Genomic DNA, 26378 nt, shown 5'->3' with positions numbered 1-26378 from the left:
CGTGTAATCGCGTTCTTAGCGGACATTTGTTGAAATACTTTCTGATTTTATTTGCTTGGTGGATATTGCTGGAGCCTGGTAAGCTCCATACGAAGCAGCATATTGAAATCAGCTATTGTCAGGAGTTGAGAAATAGAACGTGTAATTGCATTTCTAGCGGACATTGTTGAACAACTTTCTGATTTTATTTGCTTGATAGACATTTCTGGAGCCTGGTAAGCTCCATCCGAAGAAGCATATTGAAATCAGCCATTGTCAGGAGTTGAGAAATAGAACGTGTAATTGCATTTCTAGCGGACTTTTGTTGAGCAATTTTCTGATTTTATTTGCTTGATGGACATTTCTGGAGCCTGGTAAGCTCCATCCGAAGAAGCATATTGAAATCAGCTATTGTCAGGAGTTGAGAAATAGAACGTGTAATTGCATTTCTAGCGGACATTTGTTGAAATACTTTCTGATTTTCTTTGCTTGGTGGATATTGCTGGAGCCTGGTAAGCTCCATACGAAGCAGCATATTGAAATCAGCTATTGTCAGGAGTTGAGAAATAGAACGTGTAATTGCATTTCTAGCGGACATTTGTTGAACAACTTTCTGATTTTATTTGCTTGATGGATATTTCTGGAGCCTGGTAAGCTCCATCCGAAGAAGCATATTGAAATCAGCAATTGTCAGGAGTTAAGAAATAGAACGTGTAATTGCATTTTTAGCGGACATTTGTTGAAATACTTTCTGATTTTATTTGCTTGATGGATATTTCTGGAGCCTGGTAAGCTCCATACGAAGCAGCATATTGAAATCAGCTATTGTCAGGAGTTGAGAAATAGAACGTCTTATCGCATTCTTAGCGGACATTTGTTGAACAACTTTCTGATTTTATTTGCTTGATGGATATTTCTGGAGCCTGGTAAGCTCCATCCGAAGAAGCATATTGAAATCAGCAATTGACAGGAGTTGAGAAATAGAACGTGTAATTGCATTTCTAGCGGACATTTGTTGAAATACTTTCTGATTTTATTTGCTTGATGGACATTTCTGGAGCCTGGTAAGCTCCATCCGAAGAAGCATATTGAAATCAGCAATTGTCAGGAGTTGAGAAATAGAACGTGTAATTGCATTTCTAGCGGACATTTGTTGAAATACTTTCTGATTTAATTTGCTTGATGGACATTTCTGGAGCCTGGTAAGCTCCTTCCGAAGAAGCATATTGAAATCAGCAAATGACAGGAGTTGAGAAATAGAACGTGTAATTGCATTTCTAGCGGACATTTGTTGAACTACTTTCTGATTTAATTTGCTTGATGGACATTTCTGGAGCCTGGTAAGCTCCATCTGAAGAAGCATATGGAAATCAGCTATTGTCAGGAGTTGAGAAATAGAACGTGTAATTGCATTTCTAGCGGACATTTGTTGAACTACTTTCTGATTTTATTTGCTTGATGGACATTTCTGGAGCCTGGTAAGCTCCATCCGAAGAAGCATATTGAAATCAGCTATTGTCAGGAGTTGAGAAATAGAACGTGTAATTGCATTTCTAGCGGACATTTGTTGAAATACTTTCTGATTTTATTTGCTTGGTGGACATTTCTGGAGCCTGGTAAGCTCCATCCGAAAAAGCATATTGAAATCAGCTATTGTCAGGAGTTGAGAAATAGAACGTGTAATTGCATTTCTAGCGGACATTTGTTGAAATACTTTCTGATTTTCTTTGCTTGGTGGATATTGCTGGAGCCTGGTAAGCTCCATACGCAGCAGCATATTGAAATCAGCTATTGTCAGGAGTTGAGAAATAGAACGTGTAATTGCATTTCTAGCGGACATTGTTGAACTACTTTCTGATTTTATTTGCTTGATGGGCATTTCTGGAGCCTGGTATGCTCCATCCGAAGAAGCATATTGAAATCAGCTATTGTCAGGAGTTGAGAAATAGAACGTGTAATTGCATTTCTAGCGGACATTTGTGGAACATATGGAAATCAGTTATTGTCAGGAGTTGTGAAATAGAACGTGTAATTGCATTCTTAAAATTACTTTCTGATTTTCTTTGCTTGATGGACAATTCTGGAGCCTGAAAAGCTCCATACGAAGAGAAAGATTAAATATCTATTGATTTTTGTTGAGTAATAGAGTATGTAGAATTTCATTGCATTAGAAGAATATTTTTATATGGTTGCTCGGTTGACACTTCTGCATTCAGATATATCCATACGAATTAGAAGTATAAGGTCAGCTTTTGAATTTTGTTGGGTGGTAGATCATGTTGAATTACAGAGTTGTAGTATTATTTGAAACATTTTCTGATTTGCTTACTCTTCTTCTGAAGGCCGATAAGTGCCATCCGAAAAAGCAGAATTGAATCAGACATTGAATTTTGTTGAGAGATAGATTTTTTAGACGTAAACTGATATTGTATTGTCCCTAACATTCTCTGGTTTGATACTGGATTAGTACGTCAGGAATTGTTGTACACTTTTGTACATTGTTGTAGTGTTATTCAAAACATTTGATGTGAGGTAGTATTATTTGTAACATTTAATTTGATAACTCGATTGGTACTTCTACAGCCTGATAAATACCATTTTAAGAAAGCGAAAGTAAATTAATTATAGATTTCTTGTTTGATAGAACACGTAGAATTGCAATGCATCAGCAGAAATTGAAACGTATATCTGATTTGGTTGCTCGAGTGACACTTCTGATGCCTGATAATCTTCGTCCTAAAGACCAAATCATCTATTGATTTTTGTGTTCTGATAGTATATGAAGGATTACAATTACGTAGAGATATTAGAAATAATTTATAATTTGATTGGTCGATTATACTTCTTGATCCCGGTTAGTTCCATATAAAATGCAGGATTTCATTAGCTATTGATTTTTGATTGATAGAATATGTAGGAATACTTTGATGTAGTTATTAGACATATTTTAAGATGGCTCAACGGTTGCCTAATTGATATGTATGGAGCATGATAAGCGCCATCCCACAGATAACAGATGTTTATGTCCGATTGTAAAACTGTGTAAGACAATTAATGTTGATTTTAAGTGGCAACACAAGTAGCAACATCGTGGTGGCGCTGTTATCGCTAAGTTCCCATGGTGATGTCTGTGGTGAATATGAAACATTTCAAGATACTTATATTCACCACTGATTGCAGCAATCCGTTGTGTGGCGGCGCTAGTGTTTTCAACGTGTTTTAGTTTGAATATTTACACAAGTTTTCAGAAGATTTTTGTTCTAGCATAAACATCTGTTATCTGTGGCCATCCTAATGGGCAAAATTAAATATATTTTTGCTGAGTGACAGAATATGTAGAATATCGTTTCATTAGGAGAATTTAAAACGATTTCTGATTTGGTTGCTCGAGTGGTACTTTTGGAGCCTAATAAGCTGCATACTTAAGAGCAGGACTGGATTAGCCGTTGAGTTTTGTTGAGTGATATAATATGTAGAATTACAATTAAATAGTATTAATTGAAATATTTTATGATTGAAAGTTGATCAAGAACAATCAGCGGTTTTTTTTTTTATCAAATGACAGAATTCGGTGGACTAGGATATTGAAGAAGTATTTGGTAATATTTCTGATTGGAAGTTTGTTGTAAAAAAGTAAATAGATTTATACTGTTGGAGATTGAAGGATGTCATCTAAAAAGCATAGATAAATCAACTATTGGCTACTGTTGATTTAGGAAGCATTCGAAATCTAGATTGTATGCTTCGAGTTTTAAATATTGTTAACATATGGTTTGTTTGTTTGTTTGTTTGTGTAGACACTTTACACCAGGAGGTGCATTCGTGTCGGTGTATGTTGGTTATTGATGGTTATGAAATGATGTTCTATGGTGTTCATAACATCACAAATCAACGATTTCATAAGAAAAGCACATTGAAGAAGGAGAAAGTAATAAAAAAAAGTTTATAATTAGAAAGAGTAGGGGAGGAGGTGGATGTAGGAATAATATGTATAATGAGTGACGCTTATAAATTAATAACAAAGCATTTATGTAAATTAGACTTGAACATAGACAGAATATATGCTTTTTAATATCTCTATGAAGGTTAACCGATTCCTATCGAACGATTTGGGCCAGTGTACTATTGAATGAAGAGAAGCACAACCAGAACTGGCAGACTCCAATAATATGCGAAGGCGAGAGAAGACCGTTTGAGAGACTGAGAGAGAGCTTTCAATAGCCAGCTTCGTAGGACTGACCCAACTTGAAGTCGAATGGACAGTGAGTGATATGTGGAAGCGAGATAGAACGAGTGAGGGTGAAAAAAAGCGAGCTTCCGATAGGGATGAAAGGGACCGTGGTTAAATGAGTTCAGTTTGAAGAATGATGTTGTTGGAGAGTGATGTGCTGAAAAAAGTGTGAAATAAAAATAGAATTGAAAATAAAAAATCATCAATCATTTTGATTCAAGTTAATAAAAGAAAGATTCCGACATTTTCCATACGTTTTGACAGTTCACCTACTACCATTCTTCCATGCGCTTGTGTTTGAAATTTGAGAAATTTGAGAATCCAGCGTAGCGCGATCAGTGAAAGGAATACACACATCAGTGTCGCCGCTAGGCGGCCAGCACAGATAAACTGAATGTTCGAAGGGTTGTTGTCTGTACTTTTTGCCACTGGCGCCAACTGTTAGCGATTAAGATCAAAATAAACAGTCGTTACCCTATTACACTGAAATGAATGGTTACGTAAATCGAACGACATTCAATCAGTTGAATTTACAATGAGCAAATATTGTCAAAGTTACTATAAAATCAGTTATAATGAACCTCATTATGTTATTTTCAGAATGTGCTCGGTCATTTATGTATGGTAAATTCAAGAACACAATGTCTTCAAAAAGTCCACGCATATTTTGTTATTTTATGGGTCAATTTACTGTATTCATTGTTGAATTTAGAATATATTATGGTACAATTCTCAATTCTACAATAATTAGAATGTAAAATTGACGAACTTCAAAGTAGAAATTTCCATTCGTTTTGTTTACGTTCCACCATTTTATCATTCATCTGTATCCCTAATATTTACAAGTGGAAATTAAGAAAAATTGTTATGTTTCCGTCTTAATAGCATATGAAACCACTGTTATTTGTGAGAATAATAAGCGCTGAGCTAAGAGCCTAAAAGATTATATTGGGTAAGTACACATTTCATATAAATTACTGTTTTCTTCATCTGTTTGCTGCTGTTGGTATCTTCAGGTCATCCTGGGAACAAGTTCGTGAAGTACAACGATTGTACGTAATAATGTTTTTAAGGCTCCAAGTTACCGGCGTCTTACAAGTGTATCACGGATCCTAATACATAAAAATACCAGCTGACGAAACACCGTAAAATATGCGTATAATTATCGTTAGGTATGTGTAATATTTATCAATGTTTAATCCTGTTGTTGAGCATAAAATAAATAAAAACAGTTTTCAATGACACAGTATTGAAGATTTTTTTTAAAGTGATTGAACGCCATGAACTATGCAGCAGTTTCATCAGCACAGTCCAAATAACAGAGTTTTCTTGTATATTCAACTAATGAATAGTAATATAGTATTCATTAGTGAAGCCAACAACCTCGACAAAATTCTGTCATAACAGTGAAAACTACAACACTTCTTCTTATGGTAATCATGAAATCACTTCGGTTGAAAATCGTTGATGCGAGTCTGTCAGTTGTAACCCCTATTGTAGTAATTTTCACTACAAAGCTGTTTTCAGTGTAGTTACTCATGCTGATTTTGATTCTGATCATGTCACTATTTCATTTGAAATATCCCTTGAAGCGCTTCTCTATTCTATCAGCGCCACTTTCAATTATTTTCGAGCTGACTGGAATATATATATGAAACATATATTGTCTCTAATCTTGATGTTAATATTTCTTTACAAACAAAACTTGATATTGACAATGCTCTTGAAACTTTAACAAATTCCATTGTTGAAGCCAGGAGCATTGCAATTCCAAAATGTGACGTAAAATTTGAATCCGTGATTATAGACGATGATCTTAGGGCCCATTCACAAATTTCATAACGCTAGAGGGAGGGGGTGGGTGGGTGTCCTAACGATGTTACAGCCCATACAAAAATTGAATAATGTTCATACAAAAAGCGTTACAAAGGGGTTGGTGGGTGTCCAAAATGGCAAATTTTAGCGTTATGAAATAAATGAATGAGCCCATAAAACTCTTGATCCGTATTAAAAACGTGAGGAGAAGGCAATTTCAACGCACTCGAAAAGCTATGAAAATTATATGGCAGCATCTTAAAAAACGATTTTCGCAATTAAAGCGAATTTTTATTTTTTTTTTTTTTTAGTATGCACTTCAACAGAAAAGTAATCGCCTATCTCGATGTGTGGAAAATTTCTTGCAAGAAATGGTCAAGAAAAGCATTTTTCTTTGATCGCAGTACGCAGTTGAAAAGAAATGTCATTTCAAATGGAGCTCACTGTAGAAAATTTCTTGACCATTTCTTCCGCAGAAATTTTTACTTTTCTGGAGCGGAACAGCATACTTAGCTTATGAAACAACAAATTTGATAATAAAATTTCTCATTGGACCCTGGCTTTAAGCCCTTCCGGAAATTATCTAAAATTTAAAAAAAAAACCTCAGAAGCCAATACCGGCCTTGAATGAGAAAAACAAGTAATAATTTGTATGTAATAAAGCCTGATTTGCTACTGAAAAGGAATCGCTAAATAAATTTCTTGCCGATTCCTTGCAGAAATTTTCTACAGAGACTCCCATTTTAACTGACATTTCTTTTCAACTGCGTACTGCGATCAGAAAAAAGCGCATTCCTTGCAGAAATTTTCCATGCATCAAGATAGGCCGAGAAATTACTTGTCAGCAGCGAATCAGGCTTAATTGTGAATAAGTTCAAAAACTTGCTATGCAGTTTGAAAGTGCGCACGATTTTATTTAGGACTTACAAGTCCAATAATAAATCAAGCTACTCAGGACTTTGAAAACATTCTCAATCAATAGAACGTTTTCAAAAATTCTTGGGAGTTATCTGTCAAATCGTACACTTCAAGTTAATTATCAGAGCTCCAGGTCTGAAAGACTTCCTGTAAGAGCTGGTGTTCCTCAAATGCTCAGAAACAACGAGCTACACACATGATTACCAATGGCTTTTAGGGCGAGATCAGAAGTTATGCGAGATTTGTGTGCTTTGATAGGAAAACACTGCGAATCAGAACAAAACTTGAGCGTTTGAAATATAATTGGGATAGCGCTTAAGAACCCTATTCAGTGATTTTGTTGCTGGATGTGTATTTTCGCTAAATGTAATTTTCCTACCGTGTTCAACTCTTCCAAACGCCACCAGCGCCACTACCTCGCGACGCCGCCGCTCGCTGACATCGAAGCCGTCGACCCAAACGAAACACGACGAAGAACCCAAAAACGACGAGCGAGCGTCGATCCGATTCCGATCCTCATCATCGCCGCCAGAGCGAGCCAGAGCAAAATCCGATATTTTTCAGAAAAGTCAAAAATGCCCGATATCTTGAAGGTAAAGAAAATTCGCTGTTTTACGGTTGAAATTGCGTGAAATCCGATCGGAACGTGTCACCAAAGTGTGCAGCGAGTGTCCCCGGTTGTGATTGTGGTGAAGTTTTTCGAAAACGGTGCCATTTGGAGGATTTGGAGACGTTTTTCCATTTCTTATCACCCCCGCGAGATAGCCACAGGAAGAGAAAAAATTCCTCCGTTCGTCGTTCGATGGTTTGACGTTTCTTGCGCGTACTGAAAAAATCCCGTTCCCCGTACGGGTTTTCGGTCCGGTTCTGTTCCCTGTGATTCGTAAAGTGTCCTTTGGAGTGGTCATCGTCCTGTGCCGTAATCGGAAAGAGGAAGCGCCCATTCTTTGGGTGTTTTCCGATGGAGTGTTCTTTGCGTGATTCCTAAGAGATGTCATGAATTTTATTATTTCTAGCGTAACATTCCTTTTGGGACTGGGTGGCTTTGCGTGTCAGGTTGTGTTTTGGTTGATTCAACGTTCTTATCTATTCAATCACCTGTTAATTCCATATTCGGGGAATCAATAAAAAGTTAGTCATGCTAATCGATTCAGTTGATTCCATCAGAATCTAAATCAGTGGTGCTCAAACTGAAGCATACTATGGGTCAAAAAAAATGTTAATTTGGGCAGCGACCCGCATAAATCCAATTTTTAGAATAACGGATACGTTTATGAATATATTATAATGGAAGAAGTTCTCTTCTTGGATCTATGACAAAAGCTCGAAAGACAAAACTATGTAGCTATTCTAATGTAAGTCTTCCAAAGAGTATCTTTTTAAAGGATGTTCTCTAAAATCTCTTTCTCAACTATGTTTAATAATTTTTAGAGTCACTTTTTCTCTCAGTCAATACTAGTGTTAGAGGCTCCAGAAAAACTTATAGAGTTACGCGACTACTTCCAGGGTGTCTACTACCTGGAATTATCAGGGAATTTCTATAACAATTAGAGAAATACTATTCCCACAATAATTCATGGTAGAATATGTTTATGACAAAGGATTTTCTTGAGCTGTTCAGTGAGGATCTTTTCGGGTATGAAGTTTTATCAACTTCCGTAGACATGGTTTAATTTTACGAATGAAATTTGATCAGTAATGGGTTCACATACCTTCATGCACGATTTTTCAAATTATTCGAAATTTGTAGAACTGGAAAAATGATTTTGGGAAAGTAATCTGTAATTTAAAAAACTTTTAATTTATTTCGTCGAAACAATCAATTACCTAATTTTAGGGCTGGTTGCAGGTATCTTTTTAGAGACTCGGTCTGTATTTCAATGCAAGTCTCTATTTTTAATAAAAGGTCTCTGAAGTCTGTTTTTCTGAAGTTTGCAACTAATTCTTTTAAAATTTCATTTCTCGAGGAAAAGCTTCATGAATTCCTGAAACCTAGTGGTTTCTCCAGAAATTTCATCTAGAATATAAGCAGGGATTCATACAGGCATCTCTCCAAAAATGTTTCTAGAGATTCCTCTACCATTTCTCCTAGATACTCTTCCAGTGATTTTCCAAAGAATATCTTGAGAAATTTCTCCAGAATTTGCTCTAGGAAATTGTCGAGCACTTCACCGTTACTATCTCCAGTAATTTGCTCAGGGATTACTTTGCAATGTTTCACAAACGCTATGTTAGGACTTCCACTAGATATTTTTCCATTAATCTTTCAACAGAATTTTCGAGTTACTCTAAAGTCTTCCACAGTTTTTTTTTTTCAAGAAAACCGCAAAGGTTAATTGCAGAGATTGCAAAAGAAATTGTTCAGAGGGTTTTTTTCTTCAAAAAACCCGATCATTTCATCCACGGTAACTCCAAAGATTCTCTCCAAAAAAAATTCGAGGGGTTATTCGAGAAAATCTATTAAGAACTTTTCAAAAAAATCCTCAAACTCGACCCTGTGTTCAATCATGGAGTTCTTCTAGATTTTTTTCCTAGAAATTTCTCTAGAATTTCATCGAAGAATTACAACTGCAGTTCTCCCAAACATTTCTCAAAAAAATCTCATGGAACTTACAAAAGTTGATTGAAGGTTCCATACTAATTATCACTGGCAAAATAAAAATCCTACACATTTTATTTTGCTTTATTTTTTCGATCCTAACAATTCAACTATAAACTCTTCTATTCCTGAAGGGTCTATGAGTTCTTCTAGTAACTGTTATTCTTCAAGGGTGACTTAAAAATTTACACAAGTTTCACCAGAGATTATTTCGAAACTTGCTTTAAAAATACATCAAGATTTTTTAAACATTTTCTCAAATTTCTGAAAAATTTCATTCACATTTCTATGGAGAAATGACTAGAAACAATCCTGGAAAAATACTTGGACACATTTTCAAAGACTTCGTTGAGAAATCTTAGAGAATTACTTAAAGCATTCCTAAAGAAATCTCTGTGTAATTTCAGGAGATATTATTAGGAAAATTCCCAGTTAAAATCTTAAAGAAATTATTAAGGAAAATTTTTAGGAAACCCCTGGAGGCATCTTTGGAGAAACTTTTGGTTTAATTTTTGATGAAGTTCTAAACGGAAGTCTTAAAGGATGTCTTAGGAAAATCGACGGAAGAATCGCTGGATAAAATTCTGGAGGACTTAGGGCTTTCTTGAAAAATATCAGAAAGAATCTGTGAAGAAAATCCTGACGATCTCTGAGTTAATTTTTGAAAGTTTTTGAGATATTTAAAACATTTTTTTACGAAATCCTTAGGAAAACTCTCGAAGGAATTCCATGGGAAATAATTACTACATGAAGTCCTGAAGAAATTGAAGAGGTGAGCTAGCCTCGGGCTGCAAATCTCTCAAATAATGAATTCTATCTATCTATCCTAGCCTGAGTATATCTTCGGAGTAATATCTTAATCTCTGGGTAGCCGATTGCAACAAGGCAAGAAATAACAATACGGATTGCCTGTTCCGGTGGTATACGTCCATCGTACAGGTGGCCCCTAATTTATGGTATCATGCGGCTAAAAACATATCGTGCCTGGGAATAAATGGTTAGGGGGATCAAAAGAAGGAGTACCGGGCCACTCTCTACAGTATTATGCCCTTACTGTGCTACCCACAAAACACTGTGCTATAAACACAAAAAAAAACATCAATTGGGATCTCTATCGCTTTCATTTTACGAATAAGAATTCGTATAACGGTGAAACAGTTCACGACTGTGTCACTACTGGAAAATCTCATAGTATCATGCTAGCTGTCCTAATCCAACAAAGGTCATCTAATAGGGATGTACCTTGGTGGAATGACAAGCTGGCAGGATTGAGGAAGAAATCCAGGCGATTGTTCAATAGAGAAAATATCACTTTAGATGTCTAATATCCTGAAAGAATACAACAGAGAACTAAGGCAGACAAAACGTAAGGACCGGAGACGGGTATGCGAAAGCATCAACAATGCTCGTGCAGCTGCAAGGCTGCACAAAGTCCTTTCAAAAGACAATTTCAATGGTCTAGGTAGCCTTAACCCGTATCCGCCCATCATACGGTAAAAAAAGTTCAAATTGTCGCCATTTCTGCAGCAAATGACGGAATTTTTGGAAATGTCCTCCGTTTCGAAGTTATTCCGGTTTGTCACTGGGTCAAGTTGGGTAAAAATGGACTCAACTTCCTTTTCAATCAACTCGACCTATTAGTATAAATCTGACTCTAACTGACTTATTTATTGTTTTTATAGCTTCAGCTACGGACGTTATGGGAGAACTAAATTAGTCACTGAGACCAGCTTTGGAATTGGGTATTTTTTCAATTATTTATGGGATCTTAGTGGAACCGGCAACAAATAGGCTGACAAATTATTAAACACTTTCATTTTTAATCGGACCTGATCAAACAATATCATTTCAAGGGTATTGGCCACCTAGAAATAGAAGAATAATTGACAATATTCCCGAAACTCGATTTTTGCATATTGCAAAAAAACTTTCATGACTAAATCACTGGTCTGTCATCTAGGTGGCCAATGTCCTTGAAATGATTCTCCACGACTATGTTTGTGTTAGTTTTTGCAAATGATGTAGTTTAACACCTAAGTTTCGACAGTTTAAAGGTCCCATAAATAACCGGTGCCGTGGTTGCTTTTTTCGATATTGCAGGTTAATTCGATGGCAGCAAAGGGCTTGGATAAAAGTATTATTGAATTGGTTATAGCTATGCTCAAGGATCGGACAATCTCTGCTGATCTAGGAGGTGCGCAAATATGTATATGATCTTTTAAGGAATGTGCTCAAAGATTACTCTCAAATGGTGTAAAAAGAGGGGTTGAACGCAAACCCTTCAAAAACTACTATCGTGCCTTTTACCAGAAAGAAAAAAGCTAAAGCTTTTACAGCCGTTTTGAGTTCAAATTGAACTGGAACTCTCATCTGAACAAGGTCCTAAGCAGTGATGGCATTTTCCTCAGTGTGAGGGAGAGCGGTGCGTATTGTTACACGCACCCTTGCTTCCAGAGTGAGAGCACACTCACAAGTTAATATTCACCACCGCTGATATGGTGAGCGCACTGACTAAGGGAGAAGAGATGACCACGAGCACCGAAGATTCTCTACGGTGAGCGAATTTTGTTCACCACAGTGAGCACCAAGGTGAGCACTGCAGAGCGAGCTCTACTTGCACTGGAGTGTTCACTGATGTGATGGATTTAAAACGTCGTTGGAATGATTAGGATATTATATTAAATATTAAATGGATGTTATGATAGAGATGCATGTACATGCGTACATTATATAAAACACCCCCTAACGTGTTGTACGTCAAGAGTCTCTCTCTTTAGCGATACAGTTTTTATGGCAGCGCGTGGCACCGGAAGTTTAGATATTTGCGGAAACGCAGCCGTCTCCTAAGAAATGGAGCAACCTCGGTTTTGCTCCCTTATAAGTAAATCTTTATGGGAGATAACATTGCAGTGTCTTATTCACCGCAAGAAATTTGGGGAATATGCGAATAAGTCAATGTTATAACACGGTGCTATTGTTGTTATCCTTCCGGTTGTCGCGCAGTAGGTTGCAGCTCCACCGCGTCTATGCTGTTTAAGCGAGCTTTTCCACATGCATTGTACAGAGGCGCGGCCACGTTCAAAACCATGGCTAGGACAAATGTTGGTAATTATTTTTAGCACATGGAGCTAAGATGGAATCCTAGACTGGAAATTGAAATTTACTTTATCTGAGGGACGCAAACGCAAACGGAAGTAAGTGACATTTTGGTCGGGTTTTAGATGAGTTGAGGAATGCTCAAGGTAACTTGTCACAGAACACATACAGGATTGGCAGTAGATGTTTCTAAGAAACTATTCATTGATTAGAAATTAGAGGATTGCTCCATATATGTTAAAACTGGCTAAAAACGTTTCTTGTAGTTATTATTTTAGTTAGTTTTCCTGGGTTTTCACTATAGATATTCTCAATTCTCACAAGGCAGAACTCTCGAGAGATTCATGCACATATCATGTCACGCTTTACTAGGCATGAGAATACAATGAAAAACCTTATCGTGTCTTCTATCCTCTATAAGAATGAATACGACGTTGATCGAATTTGTATGTATATTGGACAGATGATAAAAAGTTTAATTTATTTTTCATGCTTTCTGCTGATCTCGTTTTTTTTTTGTTAAATCGTGAGTAGGACAACCCGGGTATTTTTGTACGTAGTACATGTCCTACCTGTCCTACCCGCTTCCCGCGCCACTGCATAGTACTAAATACAACATCGCAACTACTGAAGTGTTACTACTTACAGTAGACGATTTCATGCCCGCCCAATCTTCCGGCACATTCCAACATATTGTAATTATAGTCCCTCGTATGAAAGTTGAGCCAAATAAAAATAACATGAAAAATCAAATCAATGTTCTAATGTGAAATGTTTATTAGATATCTTTGCATGTTTTTCGGCATTGTTACAACAAAAATAAATCTGAGACTATTGTTGAGAAATCTGCCGCTGTATTTTAGTATCAATATTACCAATGTTAAAAGGTAGGCTCCAATACTAGACAACATAATGAAGCTTCTCGAAGTAAATGTTCCAAGATAATATGAATTTGTATCTCTTTGAATGTTTCCAGGAGAAAGAATTTTAAATATTTACAGTTGTGTTCAGAATAATAGTAGTGAAAGTAAATTTTTATACAAAATGCTCAACTTTGGCATGTTCTAACTTTGTTTCTCTATGAGCAATCGGCATGAAATTTTGGAAGAGTACTACAAATATCATCAATTTCATTATCACAAAATATATTTTTTTACAGTATTGATTAAGAAGTTAAGCACAGTGAAATCGCTCAAAATAATGGCATAATAATAAGAATATTTGCTGTATTAGTAGTTATTAAATGTTTCTTTACTCATGGTTTCAACAATTTCCACCCTAACTATAAACTTATAAACAAACCAATTTTCATAAAAATGTTGCTGAACAAACATTAACAAAAAGAAAAACTCCTTTTATTTTGAGTGTTTCACCTGGTGCTTAACTTTTAAACCACTACGATGATTTTTTTAAATTTTGTGATAATGAAATTGAGAATGTTTGTAGTTCTCCGCCAAAATTTTATACCGATTACTCATAGGATAACTTAGTTACCAAATGCAAAATTGAGCATTTTGATGGAAAATTGGCTTTCCCTACTAATATTCTGAACAAAACTTATAATAATCAAAACATAATTTTAATCTTACAAGCATAACGAAGGACAATCATAACTCAAATGTTTGAATATTTCCCAAGTAATACGAAACATTTGAATTACAACCGTCCTTTGTTATGCTTCTAAGATCAAAACTACGATTATTAAGAGTTCTATGTCAGGGCTGCCGAACGTACGGCCCACTACGTCATTTTGTACGGCCCGTGAAGATTTTAAAGATTCTTCTCATAGCTGTCTCGTTGTTTGTTCTACTAATTTAATGTTAAAGAAGACTCTGTCTATGTATGATAGAAAATGAGGGGCCCAAACGCAAGTGTAAAGGGTGTAGGAGGCATTTTGATCGATTTCGATTTTAGGTCACTGTTTTCAAGCTTTTTTTGCGGTATTTTAGATGATTTTTCCGTTAAACAGAAAAAACAACATAATTCGTAGACTTAATTTTTGGCTCTAATAAAATTTGTATGGAATGAGAAATTGCAGCAAACACTAAAAACTTGTTTTTCTTAAAAACAGTTTTTTATCACTTCCACCCCTTTGCATATAAACCCCTCAAATGATAGAATTTCAAATTTTGAAAATACTAAAAAAAATTGGCAGTACCCCTCATTGAGGTTAATAAGAAATCAAAGTAATCAATCATTAAGAGAAACCATACTTTTCAAACAATTTCATGAAGATTGCAAGAACACTCATGTCATGTTTTTTTTCTTCGATATTTGATAAGAAAAGGTGATTTTCAATCAAACTTAACTATCTCGCGTACAGTATCATAAGGGCGTAGCTGCAGTCATCGATTTCTCTTCATCGCTTTTCTCGGAAGCTAATTATTTGGCCGGACGACTGTTTTCGACTGCTATTTAGACTCAGTAGAAAGTATTCATCATCCTTCATCATTCTGAACGTAAAATTGTTCAAAACTCGATTGAATTTCGTACAATACTGTAAAACAAATCGACGAAGAGAAATCGATTACTGCAGATACGCGAGATATGTTATGATGGAAAAAATGCATAAAATTTGTTATAAAAACTTGATTCTTATAAAATAAATTATTAATTTTAATGGAAACTTGGGCTACATTCTTAAAAACGATAAGCAGGGTTACTCCAAATCCTCTGAATCATTTTTTTTACAAAACTCTGGGGATGGTTTCCACATAATCCTGGTTAAATTTATGACCAGAGTCTGAACAGAATTCTGGACTGATATCTCATAGATTCCGGATTGAGGATGAAGATTCTGATGGTATCCTAGAAACAATTTTTACAGAATCCTGGATTATTCCTAAATGTCACATAGGATTCTCACATATCTCTCTGCAGAATTTTCAAATAATATTCAGTTGGATTGTGACAATTTTTTTGAGTAAGTATCTTATGACATTGCCTTAAATTTTATATTGGGATCATGTCCAAGATTCCAATGTAAAGCTTAAGGCAATTTTTTAACGATTCCTGGACTTAATTCTGACGCAGTCTTGAATACAACTGCTTTGTAAAATATTTATAGAAAATGAGACGGATTCTCACTGAATGCTTGTAGGATACTTAAAAACGATTGATCTTATCATTTGTTTCCACCAGAAATTTTATTTTTCTTAATCTTTTCACAAATATGTTGAAAATGCTTTGATCCGCGGTTCAAACATTATTAGGCAGAACTGCTCTATGTGTACAAAACTGGAGGTCATGTATATTCCAGTTAAGACGAGTTTATTTGGTGCTTTCTACAATTTCGATAATTTAGATAAAACAAGTAGAAATAAACCTCCACGCAATGATCATCAGATAGCTAATCATCCCTAGTAGCACACATGTAACAATAGATGAAGAATAACTATTATATGACTATATCTTGTCATATAGCAGTTGATATGCCATAATTATAACATGTGTGTTATTCGGGGTATAAGCTACCACTTTGCCATTTAGTCACTCTTGAATGACACGGACATTTGTCAAATATAAATCCAACAATATCTGCACGTACTTTTACCCGAGCAGAAGGAAATTGCTACTGAACACCAAACTAAGGTATTCCATATCAGATAATTTCCAATATTTACGACCTGAATGAGGTATGAAACAGCTCTGCATAAGAGGTATAATACGTCAAATAATATCTCATGCATATTCTACAAATATCAAACTGATAATAAAATCATAATACATAACGAATTTTTATATAGGAGTGAAAATTTTCAATACCTCAAGCCGTCCTTAATAGATGTCGAAAACCGCAATGAGATATTTTTATTTGTTTTCAACATTTTTTTCAATATCATAATTATACCAAGTTGCATTGACTACTGAAAAATACCTGATTATGGTATATATGGTATGCATCGTTACGTGAGAGTTATTCGTTCCTCCTCGGGTACCTATCCATACTGCCACGTTGGCCGTGTCACCCATGTTCATCAGAATTTGTCGTCGGCACATTTCGGAAATACATCAGTTAGCTAATTCTTGATGCAGTTTTGATATGTTTTTAAGTAATCTATTTGTTCCTTATTTGATAATGATACATTAGCAATTATAATTATTAGAGTTATCGCTTATTTGATAAAAACAAATGGTTTACAATGCAAGAGTTCCCGCTTTTTGCACAGGCATGGAGGCTATATACTAGAGTGGTTCAAAAAGTCGTTTTTGCTCCACACCGCTCATTCGATTCTAAATCAAATTCTGAGTGTCCTCCCAAAATTTGAGCTCATTTGGATGAAAACTGAGACTGCACAAGCCCTTTAAAGTTTATATGGGAATTACTATGGGAAAAGCAACCAATTCATTCAATCGGTCATAGTGTTTGCCCACGTGCTCTTGGGAATTAGAGCTACGTTGATACTATGAGATACATTCATCAGCTACAACTTTGCCGAAGACCGTTTTCAAATCGGACGCCTCAGTAATTAGTTATTGATTTATATCCAGCCACACATTCTTCAGCAGTGTTCATTTAACTTCTGAACAGGCAACATTGCTGCACCTGGCGCGAAAGATAGCACGCACAAATCATGGCTACTATGTTTTACTGCATATATCCAGTGATGCCTGCAGAGCAGCCCAATAATTATAGCCAAAGTTTTACAACTCATTAAAAAATCAATAACTAATTACTGGGGCGTCCGATGTAAAAACGGTCTTCGGCAAAGTTGTAGCTGATGGATGTATCTCACAGTATCAACATAGTTCTAATCTCCAAGAGCACTTGGGCAAACATTATGACCGATTGAATGAATTGGTTGCTTTTCCCATAGTAATTCACATATAAACTTTAAAGGGCTTGTGCAGTCTCAGTTTTCATCCAAATGAGCTCAAATTTTGGGAGAACACTCAGAATTTGACCTTGAATCGAATTAGCGGTGTGGAGCAAAAACGATTTTTTGAACCACTCTACTATATACATTATAGACAATTCATCATACAATTTTGAAATAGTGATAACACTTCAAAAAGTTTGCTTTTCTATGAACAATGTTTAAAATTAACTGCTTGTCCCAGAGATCTAAATTTGTTATGGTAACTTTTGGCATCTGTATAGAATAAACCTGAGAGAGAGGAGACAGCTGGCTTAGATTGCGAGTTCCCAAAACTCAAGGGAACCTGTCATCAACTGTCACTGGAAAACCGCATATTCGAAGGGCAGACCGTGAAAAACCGTCAAAATTTGGCCAAACTAAAACTGGATATGATTGAAAATTAAAAATGTTTTCCTGTGCTCTTGCATATAAAATCGTTGATTATTTAAATATTGTCGATTGGACTCAAATTGCTAATGCATTTTTTTAATTTTATGATCTTTTTGATAACACATGGAATGTGAAAATGGTTTTGACCCAGTTTGTGCTCTCCGAAAAATTGTGCACAACCCAAACATGAGAAGAAGAAATCAAAGAAGCCAAGAAAACAAGCCAGTTGTCAGTGAGCTGTCTCCTCTCTCTCAGGAATACACCATTAAAATTGTACATTGGTTTTTCAAATATATGCTGAGATATATTAAATAATGCTTTGAGCCATTCTCGCCCCTCAGATCATTTTCACCCCGTCGTCGGTATAAGTTCCCAAAATCGCACATTTGCCCTAATTTTCAATCTACAAATGCTTCAGGAACGAACAATTTGAGTTTGATTAAGCACCTCAAGATTAACTCATATAAGAATGAAGGGGAAGGCCGCGGTGCTTACTAGTAAGCGTATTTTATGGACGACCCCTATAATGCGCCGATATCTCTATTATTTCTATGCCTTCATGCATCCTATGGAGCATAATTTGTTCTTTCATGTTTGTTATCTTTCAAACCGAATTTTAAAAGCAGAGCTCAACTTGTCGTATGAGACCCTATGCTGAGGATGTGTTCAAAAAGATATTTAATGTAATAATAATAAACCATACTCATGCAGCTGCAATTTCTGATTCTATCGTAGGCCAACATTGAGCGAAGAAACTCCCCTTTTGGTTTTTAAATGCAACGCAGCTTGCGTGTGGGAACAAAACAGGTTACACGTTTCAGTTTCCGTACTTCACATTAACGCGAAATATTGTTCGCGCCCAGCAGGGAATTTACATATCACCGAGCATAGAATAGTGCGCTCACCAGCCATGCCATGCACTGCAGTGCCGCACTGGCGTGGATAACACTGGTGAGTTCGCCGGAGTGAGAGATCTAGAGCGCGCGCAAAATTCATTTCACCAGTGTGGTGAGTTTCTGATTTCTCTTTGCTCTCACCACACTCGAACTCGCGCGCTCTTGAATGCGTGGTTCACCATAGTGAGTGTATGTTTTTTCTCGCATGTGGAGCGACTGGATGCTCCTCAGTGAGACAGATTCACTTACGCACTAGTGCTACACACTGGTGAAATGCCATCACTGGTCCTAAGCAAGGATACTAATGCCTAATGGGTCTGCAATACAGCCCTAGGAAAAACGTGGGGACTGGGACCTAATATGGTAAACTGGATTTATTCAGCAGTAGTCCGACCAAAAATTAGTTATGCTTCACTGGTATGGTGGCCCTAGACAAATGAGGTAACAGCTCAGAAGAAGCTGGCTAAGTTGCAAATGCTTGCATGTATATCATAGACAGGGGTAGTAAAAAGTATACCTTTGGTTGCTTCGGATGCCCTTCCTAATATACTGCCTTTGCATGAATTCGTTAAACTGCAAGCTGCAAAAAATGCCTAATAATATCTAATGACTGAGACGTCCGATTTGAAAACGGTTTCCGGCAAAATTCTTTCTAATCACATCCCTTTCTAACCTGTAACCCCTATGGCGTTTTTCAAACGTCCTGCGGACCCCTAAAATTGAAGTGCCTATGATCAAGGTTTATGGAAAGATTTTTTAATGAATCAACAGGTATCCTTGACAGGTACACCCAAAAGGCACGTCTATAATCCACCACAGATAATATAAGAGTTTTGCTATGATTCTTTCCACTTAGAATCTAACCAGATCAAACATGTTTCTCAGAGTTCAATACAGAATTTCTTAAAAAGGGTCTTACCAATATCCAATAAAATAAAATCTTGCTGGTGAAGTAGTTGGGAAAATCGTAACTTTTGCCAACAAATTGACATTTTCATGGAGAAGGTGGGGTTTGGCCAAAGACCACGGTTCATCCAATTTTTAAAATTTTTGTATGGACAAATGACCACGATGAGGTAGGAGGGTGGTCTGGAATCCCAAAAAACTGTCCACGTGGTTAATGGACAGCCCCTTATAGGAATTTAATGTAAATTTCCTCGAAAACCATCATAAAAAGTTTTCACAAGATTTAACAGATATCTTCTTTCAACAAAAAACGCGAATCTATCGCCAAAAATTTTACAAAAATAAGTTAGGTGCCCATCAAGTTCTGGAATCTGTTTAAAGTTTTCAAGTAAAAAATTGCTAATCAAGTTTCAGAAGCCATCTTACAACGACTGGAATTTTGTTCTGAAATTTCGCGAGTAGGTAATCTTTTTAAATATCCATCAAGAAACTGCTGAGTTTTTCTAAGTGTCACTACTGCAGATATCAGTTCAAAATTGTTTTAAAAACTGTATAAAATCCTGCTGGTAGATTGGAGAAAATTTCGTCAACAGTGAAGAATTTCCATTTCTTCTATCCGCTAAAAAATTGCCATGAAATTTTCAAAGAATTTTTAGAGGAAGGCTTAGCTTGAAATATATAAAGAATTTCCTTAGGAAACGATTCAGCTGGTTCAAGTTCCTACAAAATTACACTCAATGTTGGCTTATATATCTCTATCTGTCGATGTTGAAGACATTTTTCCAGAAGATTTAGAGAAAAGGTTAGTTTTACATACATATTTGCCCGACATATTACAGCAGGTAAAATGACGTAAATTTGAGTTATAAATGACGTACTTATCCATCACATTGAACAGAATATTGTTCGGATCACAAACATTTCTCGTGTTGAGTATCATACAGGCCTATCTGCAGTGGTCGAGATCTCTTCAACGATTTTCTCTTTGGCTCACTACACGAAACTCGGACTCGATTTTCGGAACATTCTACAAAGTTACATAACGAAGAACGATGACTGCTTTCTCCTAAAACAAAAATAGCAGTCGAAAACGATCACTTGGCCAAGTAATTTGCAAAAGAGAAAATCAACGAAGAAAAATCGATCACTGCAGATACGCCCTTAGGATATTAAACGCTGTATTTTCAGTCACATTGGACGTAATTTTACAAGAATGATAAAATACCATCAAATTTATGAGTATTTTGCTTACCATGAAATTTACGTCAAATGTAATATTAGTTTTTTATAAGTGTGAAGCAAAACGAAAAATTAAAATAGAGATTCCGAGTAAGTTATCATTAGTCAATTAATCGCGCAGTAAAAACCGTTACGGTTGACGGGAGGGGGTCAAAAACTTCACAATTTTTGTGTTATGTGATAAATGGATGCAGTCTAAGTAATATGTTAAAACATTTTCGCCAAAAAAAATGAACTCATAAAAGCTGCAGAACTGCTAATGATGAAAAACGACACTTATTTGCAAATGGCTCTGCGGAGCCCATGTGAAGTCGTCACGGTCCCCTAGGAGTCGCTTGGGAAACACTGCAACAGTATTAGCGTAGCTCTAATCACCAAAAGCACATCGGCAAATACTATGATCGGTTGAATAAATTGCTTGTATTTCCCATATTAATCCCCATACAAACTCACAAAAATAGTCAAAATAAATACATTTTCTGTATAATATGTATGATGCAAGTGTGAAACAGTTGTACAGTCAACCCTCCATGAGTCGATATTGAAGGGACCATCGACTCATAGAGATATCGAGTGGAACGTGGGAACGTCATTTGGCATAAAGCCTTTTGGCATACAATAATTTAGCATAACGGTCGTTTGGCATGATAGTCATTTGGCATAATGGACATTTGGCATAATCATTGAAAACTGAGTTGAGGAAAAGTTTGTTGTGGATACTACCTATTTTCCTATTACCGTAATTTGGTGGTATGTGCACACAATTGAAAATTTGACAATGCTACTATGTTTTTGACATTACCATTGCTAACATTCTCATATGTGATTTTTCCTTCTTTTGATAATAGGCTGTTCTAGTGGTTCACATTGCAACTACTAACATTTTCATTGATAATTTTGCTTTCTTCTCAACGTTCGCATTATAACTACTGCCAACATTTACATCGACTATTTTTCCTTCTTTTGATCACAAGCTTTTATTTTAAGTAGCACTATTTATTTTTCTAATTTCTTTTTTATGCCAAACATCCGTTATGCCAAATGACCATTATTCAGAGTAGCCCCCATTGAACAGGGATCCTATGGAAAGCTGTTTCAAGGAACCATCATAGCAACCATGAAATTTTGTTTCTAATATGGTTCTATGAGACGATATCAAGTCATGGAACATCGACTCATTTCTTGCGAATTGGGTTAGTATTTTGTTCCAAATTTGTTAGAAAATGACCAGGGTGTCCAAAATATATGGGGGTCTGGAATATATTGATTACCTTTCTTCAGAGATGCCTTTGCTCATGATCTGTTCAAGTTCTTGTTCTTAACAATTGAACTCGTGAGCATAAGCAAGGCTTGGACGAAATGATATAAATGTGGACACACGTGATCTATTTCAGGATGCAAATCCAGCATGCTTGATTGCAATGCGTAAAATTTTGAATCTTAAGAACCGTTGAAACCAACTTTTCTTCACGTTCAACGCTCCGTCATCGTAATCATCGTCATCATCGAAACTTCAAAAGCAGTTTTTCTGTTCAAAATTAAAAATCATTCGATGAAAATGTGTTCACTGTGTTTCGGTTGAAGAATACAACACAGTGGACACATTTTCCAGTAAATTTTCTTGATTTTGAACGGTAAAACTGCTTTTGAAAATTCCAAAATTAATGATGGATCCTGCCCCCTTCAGCTCACTTCTTGTGTGCTGAACACGCCGCAAACTGTATTCTGTTCAAGAGCCGAGCTCATGTTCTGTTCAGAATGCATTATGGTCGTAATGTTATAAGGAATTCTCTGAACATGTCTTAGCAATATTCTTAGATTTTTTTAATCTCTAATGAATCAATCATTTATCGTTATGTTCCTGTTTCTTTTAGTTTTCTTGATTGTTTGGTTTATTTTTGGATCTTGTATGTTATAGGGCCATATATCTCTTCAGTTCTTATTTTCAAGACACTCGGTTCAGCCCTGAAATTTTGCAAAACTCTCACGGGCCACCTTTATGCACATCGGTTGAGCACCACTGATATACGTCTAAGAAACTAAACTGAAGTTATCAGGGAACAAAATAAAAAACACATCTCGTTCATCCTAATCCTTCCTCTGGACTCTCAGTCACATGTTACGCTAGTAATTGATATTTTCTCGCATCTCAAAGTGTGAACCGGGGGGAAAGGGGAGGTCACGAAGAATCCCCGTTTTGTGATTTGTGTGTGAAAATTTGTGTTTTTGCTGGGCTGCGCCCCCGAACAAGACGAACAGAAAAAATCGCATATTTTGTGTTTTGCCTTCCTCTAGCTTCTGTAATAATTGTGTGTGTATCGTTCTATTTGTGCTTCAATTGAGTTATCGTAAAAACAAACGAATCGCGTTCGAGATAATCGGAATCAGCGCTTCCAAAACCCAACTCTCGGTTATCAATCGCAATCGCCCATAGAGGAAGGGGGTGGCTCTCTGCTGAGCCGCTTTGAGCTATAAAGAACCATGACAGATCAATGTTTTGATCGGGCCAATTCTTTACAGATCGCTGGTGATCACATCCTGATATACGAAGCGTACTACAAACAGGTAAGTGCCAATCCCCTTATCACCTTGATAAATCGAATTATAAGTAAAATTCTTATGCAAGATAGAAGGTATCGAAGAAGCACGAAAGGAAGAAAATCGCATCACGTCAGCTTTTATCCCCCCCCACACACAATATATTTTACGCGAGCAAAAGCAGGAATCCCATTGAGAGTGAGAGCGTCCTTGCTCGTATCGTAATATGGAGACCAGCAGCATTGCATTCTGGCGAGATTCTGTAGTAGGTTTTGTTGTGTCGCCCCCCTCTTCCTTCCACTATGTCCCCCCAGAGTCTGATGTCGTTTCTTATTTCTCAATGGTTGTTTGGGAGTTTAGAGTTTCTCTCTCTCGTGATGTTGTATGTTGCTGGCATCGAATGGTGTAGAGTGTAGTTTGTTTGCTTGTTTTCAGTCAATGCTATTCGATTCCAGTGCTCCTGTGCTAGGTCCTGTTTCAGAGTTGCCAGCTGGAATGTTAGATATCGTTATGAATTTTTTTTTTTTTGAAAAACATATGAACTTCAACGAGTTTAAAAGTAGTATCCGTTTGTTCTTTTTGACAAGAGATAAAAATGTTTGTTAAAAACAAATTTTGTGTAGATCTATCTTATTTTGAGATAAATCGTTTATACTATTTATCAAAAACTTTACTTAGGTAAATGACAAAAATGCCCAAAAATAAATATACCGTGACTTTATGTATCAATAAATCATCGATTTGTTTCCGATGAAAAATAATGTCTTGCCAAAAACACATCGAAGATCTATTGACACAAATGTATTGAACATAGAAATATTCGAAATGCTGAGAAAATTCCATTGAATCCGGTCCATAAATCATAAAATTAGATCTAAAAATCCACGGGGCCGGTAACAGGTATCATTTTAGTGACTTGCGCTCTAGTGTCTATTTTAACGTAAGGTCTCTAAAGTCTCTATTTCAACGAAAAGGTGTCTCTACACTCTACTGTCAATTCTTGAGGTACTAGAGAAACCTTCAGAAACTCTTACGCGACTATTTCACAGGTTCATCAGCAATTTATTCTCTGATAACTTGATGAAAAGCTTCAGGAACTCTGTTAGTGATTTCTTTAAAGATTTCTTCTGGAATACTTTTAGGGACTCCTCCAGAAACTTTTCTTCTGCTTTCTTAGCCTACACACTTAATCTAGAATACCGAATCTCACCTCCAGTTAATTCCCACAGATTATTTAAGGATTTCATCAATATATTTTTTGACTAATTCTTTCTCCGATTTCCCCAGTTGTTATTATTAGAGATCTTCCAAAGATTCCTACAGGACTTATTCTTACAAAATTCGCAATGGTTCATTTCATAGTTTTTGAAGAAATATTTAAAAACAATCCAGGAAGATCTACAAAAAATCGTACGCCAATATTTCCAGTTGTCCTTAAAACATATTGATATGAATTCTTACAAGAAGTCATACACATTTACTTCAAAAATTCTTCAAAATACGAGTAAATGTATGAAATTCTATTCCAGGAATTCCTCATCTTGAGTACCTCCTGAAATTTCTCTTATAATTTCTCCAGCATTTCAATCGAGGATCGCAGTTCAACAATTTATCTAGGAGTTTCTAAATTAAATTCTTCATGAATTTTCCAAAAGTTTATTCAAGACTTAAAACCAACTATTACTACAGTCATCATTCCAGTAATTCTTCCGAACTTTTCTACACAAATTTCGTCAAGGAATCCCTGCAGAACATTTTTCAGACATTTGATTGATGTTTTGTTAATTATCTTAGCCATTTGTGTAGGAAACCTTAAAAAATTTCCTCAAAAGTCTAAATACTGGATTTCAGGATACTTTTCAGGAGATCTCTAACCTTCATCAAGTGTTACTTTCGAACTTCATCAAGTTTCATCAGATGTTACCATAGGATTTTCTTTTGAAATACCTGCTGAAGGTGTTCCAAAGGGGAATATTTGAGGAAGTCCCAGAGAAATGATACAATCATTGGATAAATTCCTGAAGAACTGAGGTTCTTCTTGAAACAAAAATCTGAAAGAATCTTTCGGGGAAATCCTGGTGGAATCTCTGAGGTAACTTTTTAGGTTATCCTTAGATAAATTCACTAAAAAAACTCTAGTGGAATTAAATTGCGTAGTATTAAATCAGGTTTTTTATTCTTTCTGGTGCTTTTCTGATGAATTGTTTTAGGAAGTATTATGATAATTCTTCGATGATTTTCACCGGATTTCCCAATGAATTTAGGTAAAAATCTTTCCAAAAATTTCTCCAGATATTCGTCGAGAAGTCCCATCGGGTATTCCCTTTCACAATTCTTCCAAGAATTGCACTCGGATGTTTACCGGCATTCACATCCGGTATCCGGTATTGAGAAATCAGATACTAGAAGATATTGAGCAGATTGAAATGAGATCTCATGGAACATCATTGATAACCTTGAACTTGAGATTCCTGACAAGGGTCTTGATAAGATGCTAGATTGATTATATGTTCAGTAGATTTTTAAAAAGATTCTTTGCTCATTTTTCTTGAAATTTGTAGCAAATTCCTAGCAATTAATAAAACGCTGAGCTACAAGGAACTAGAGTTAGAAGGATGGACAATTTTCAAAAAGTGGTATGGTAATGGAATTTTGGACAGATTTATTATCCATTTCTGTTCGACAGTTTCCTGCAAATATTGATACTGATTCTTGAATAAGCCTTGCATGGTTCACTAACTTCACTAGTCCGTGATATATGACAAAGTTCTACTCTGAAAAACCATGGATAAATTTCGAAAGACTTGCATTAAAATTAGGTGGTAATTTAAAATATGTAAAGACTTGTCCTTCAATTACACGATCTAGAAATTCCTCCAACAATTCTGCAGAGCCCAGGTATTCATCCAGAA

General features: G+C 36.0%; 1 protein-coding gene across 3 annotated transcripts in view; it reads left to right on the top strand.

Moving 5' to 3' along the window:
• The first annotated feature begins 7422 nt into the window (after nucleotides 1–7422).
• LOC5569849 (epidermal growth factor receptor substrate 15) overlaps nucleotides 7423–26378 on the top strand; it is an 80237-nt gene continuing 61281 nt past the window's right edge. The window contains exons 1-2 of one of the 3 annotated variants that reach the window (XM_021846279.1): nucleotides 7423–7536; nucleotides 23449–23493. In XM_021846279.1, coding sequence (XP_021701971.1) covers nucleotides 7519–7536; nucleotides 23449–23493 — 63 coding nt within the window. In that variant the 5' untranslated portion in view covers nucleotides 7423–7518. Of the gene's footprint in view, nucleotides 7537–23223; nucleotides 23494–26378 lie in introns of all 3 variants that reach the window. The other 2 variants (XM_021846278.1, XM_021846280.1) reach the window with 2 other exon arrangements.

This window comes from Aedes aegypti, chromosome 2, assembly GCF_002204515.2.
Source record: "Aedes aegypti strain LVP_AGWG chromosome 2, AaegL5.0 Primary Assembly, whole genome shotgun sequence".
Lineage (NCBI taxonomy): Eukaryota > Metazoa > Arthropoda > Insecta > Diptera > Culicidae > Aedes > Aedes aegypti.
Note: the sequence above shows the minus strand (reverse complement) of the source record. Positions and strands in the feature narration are given on the sequence as shown.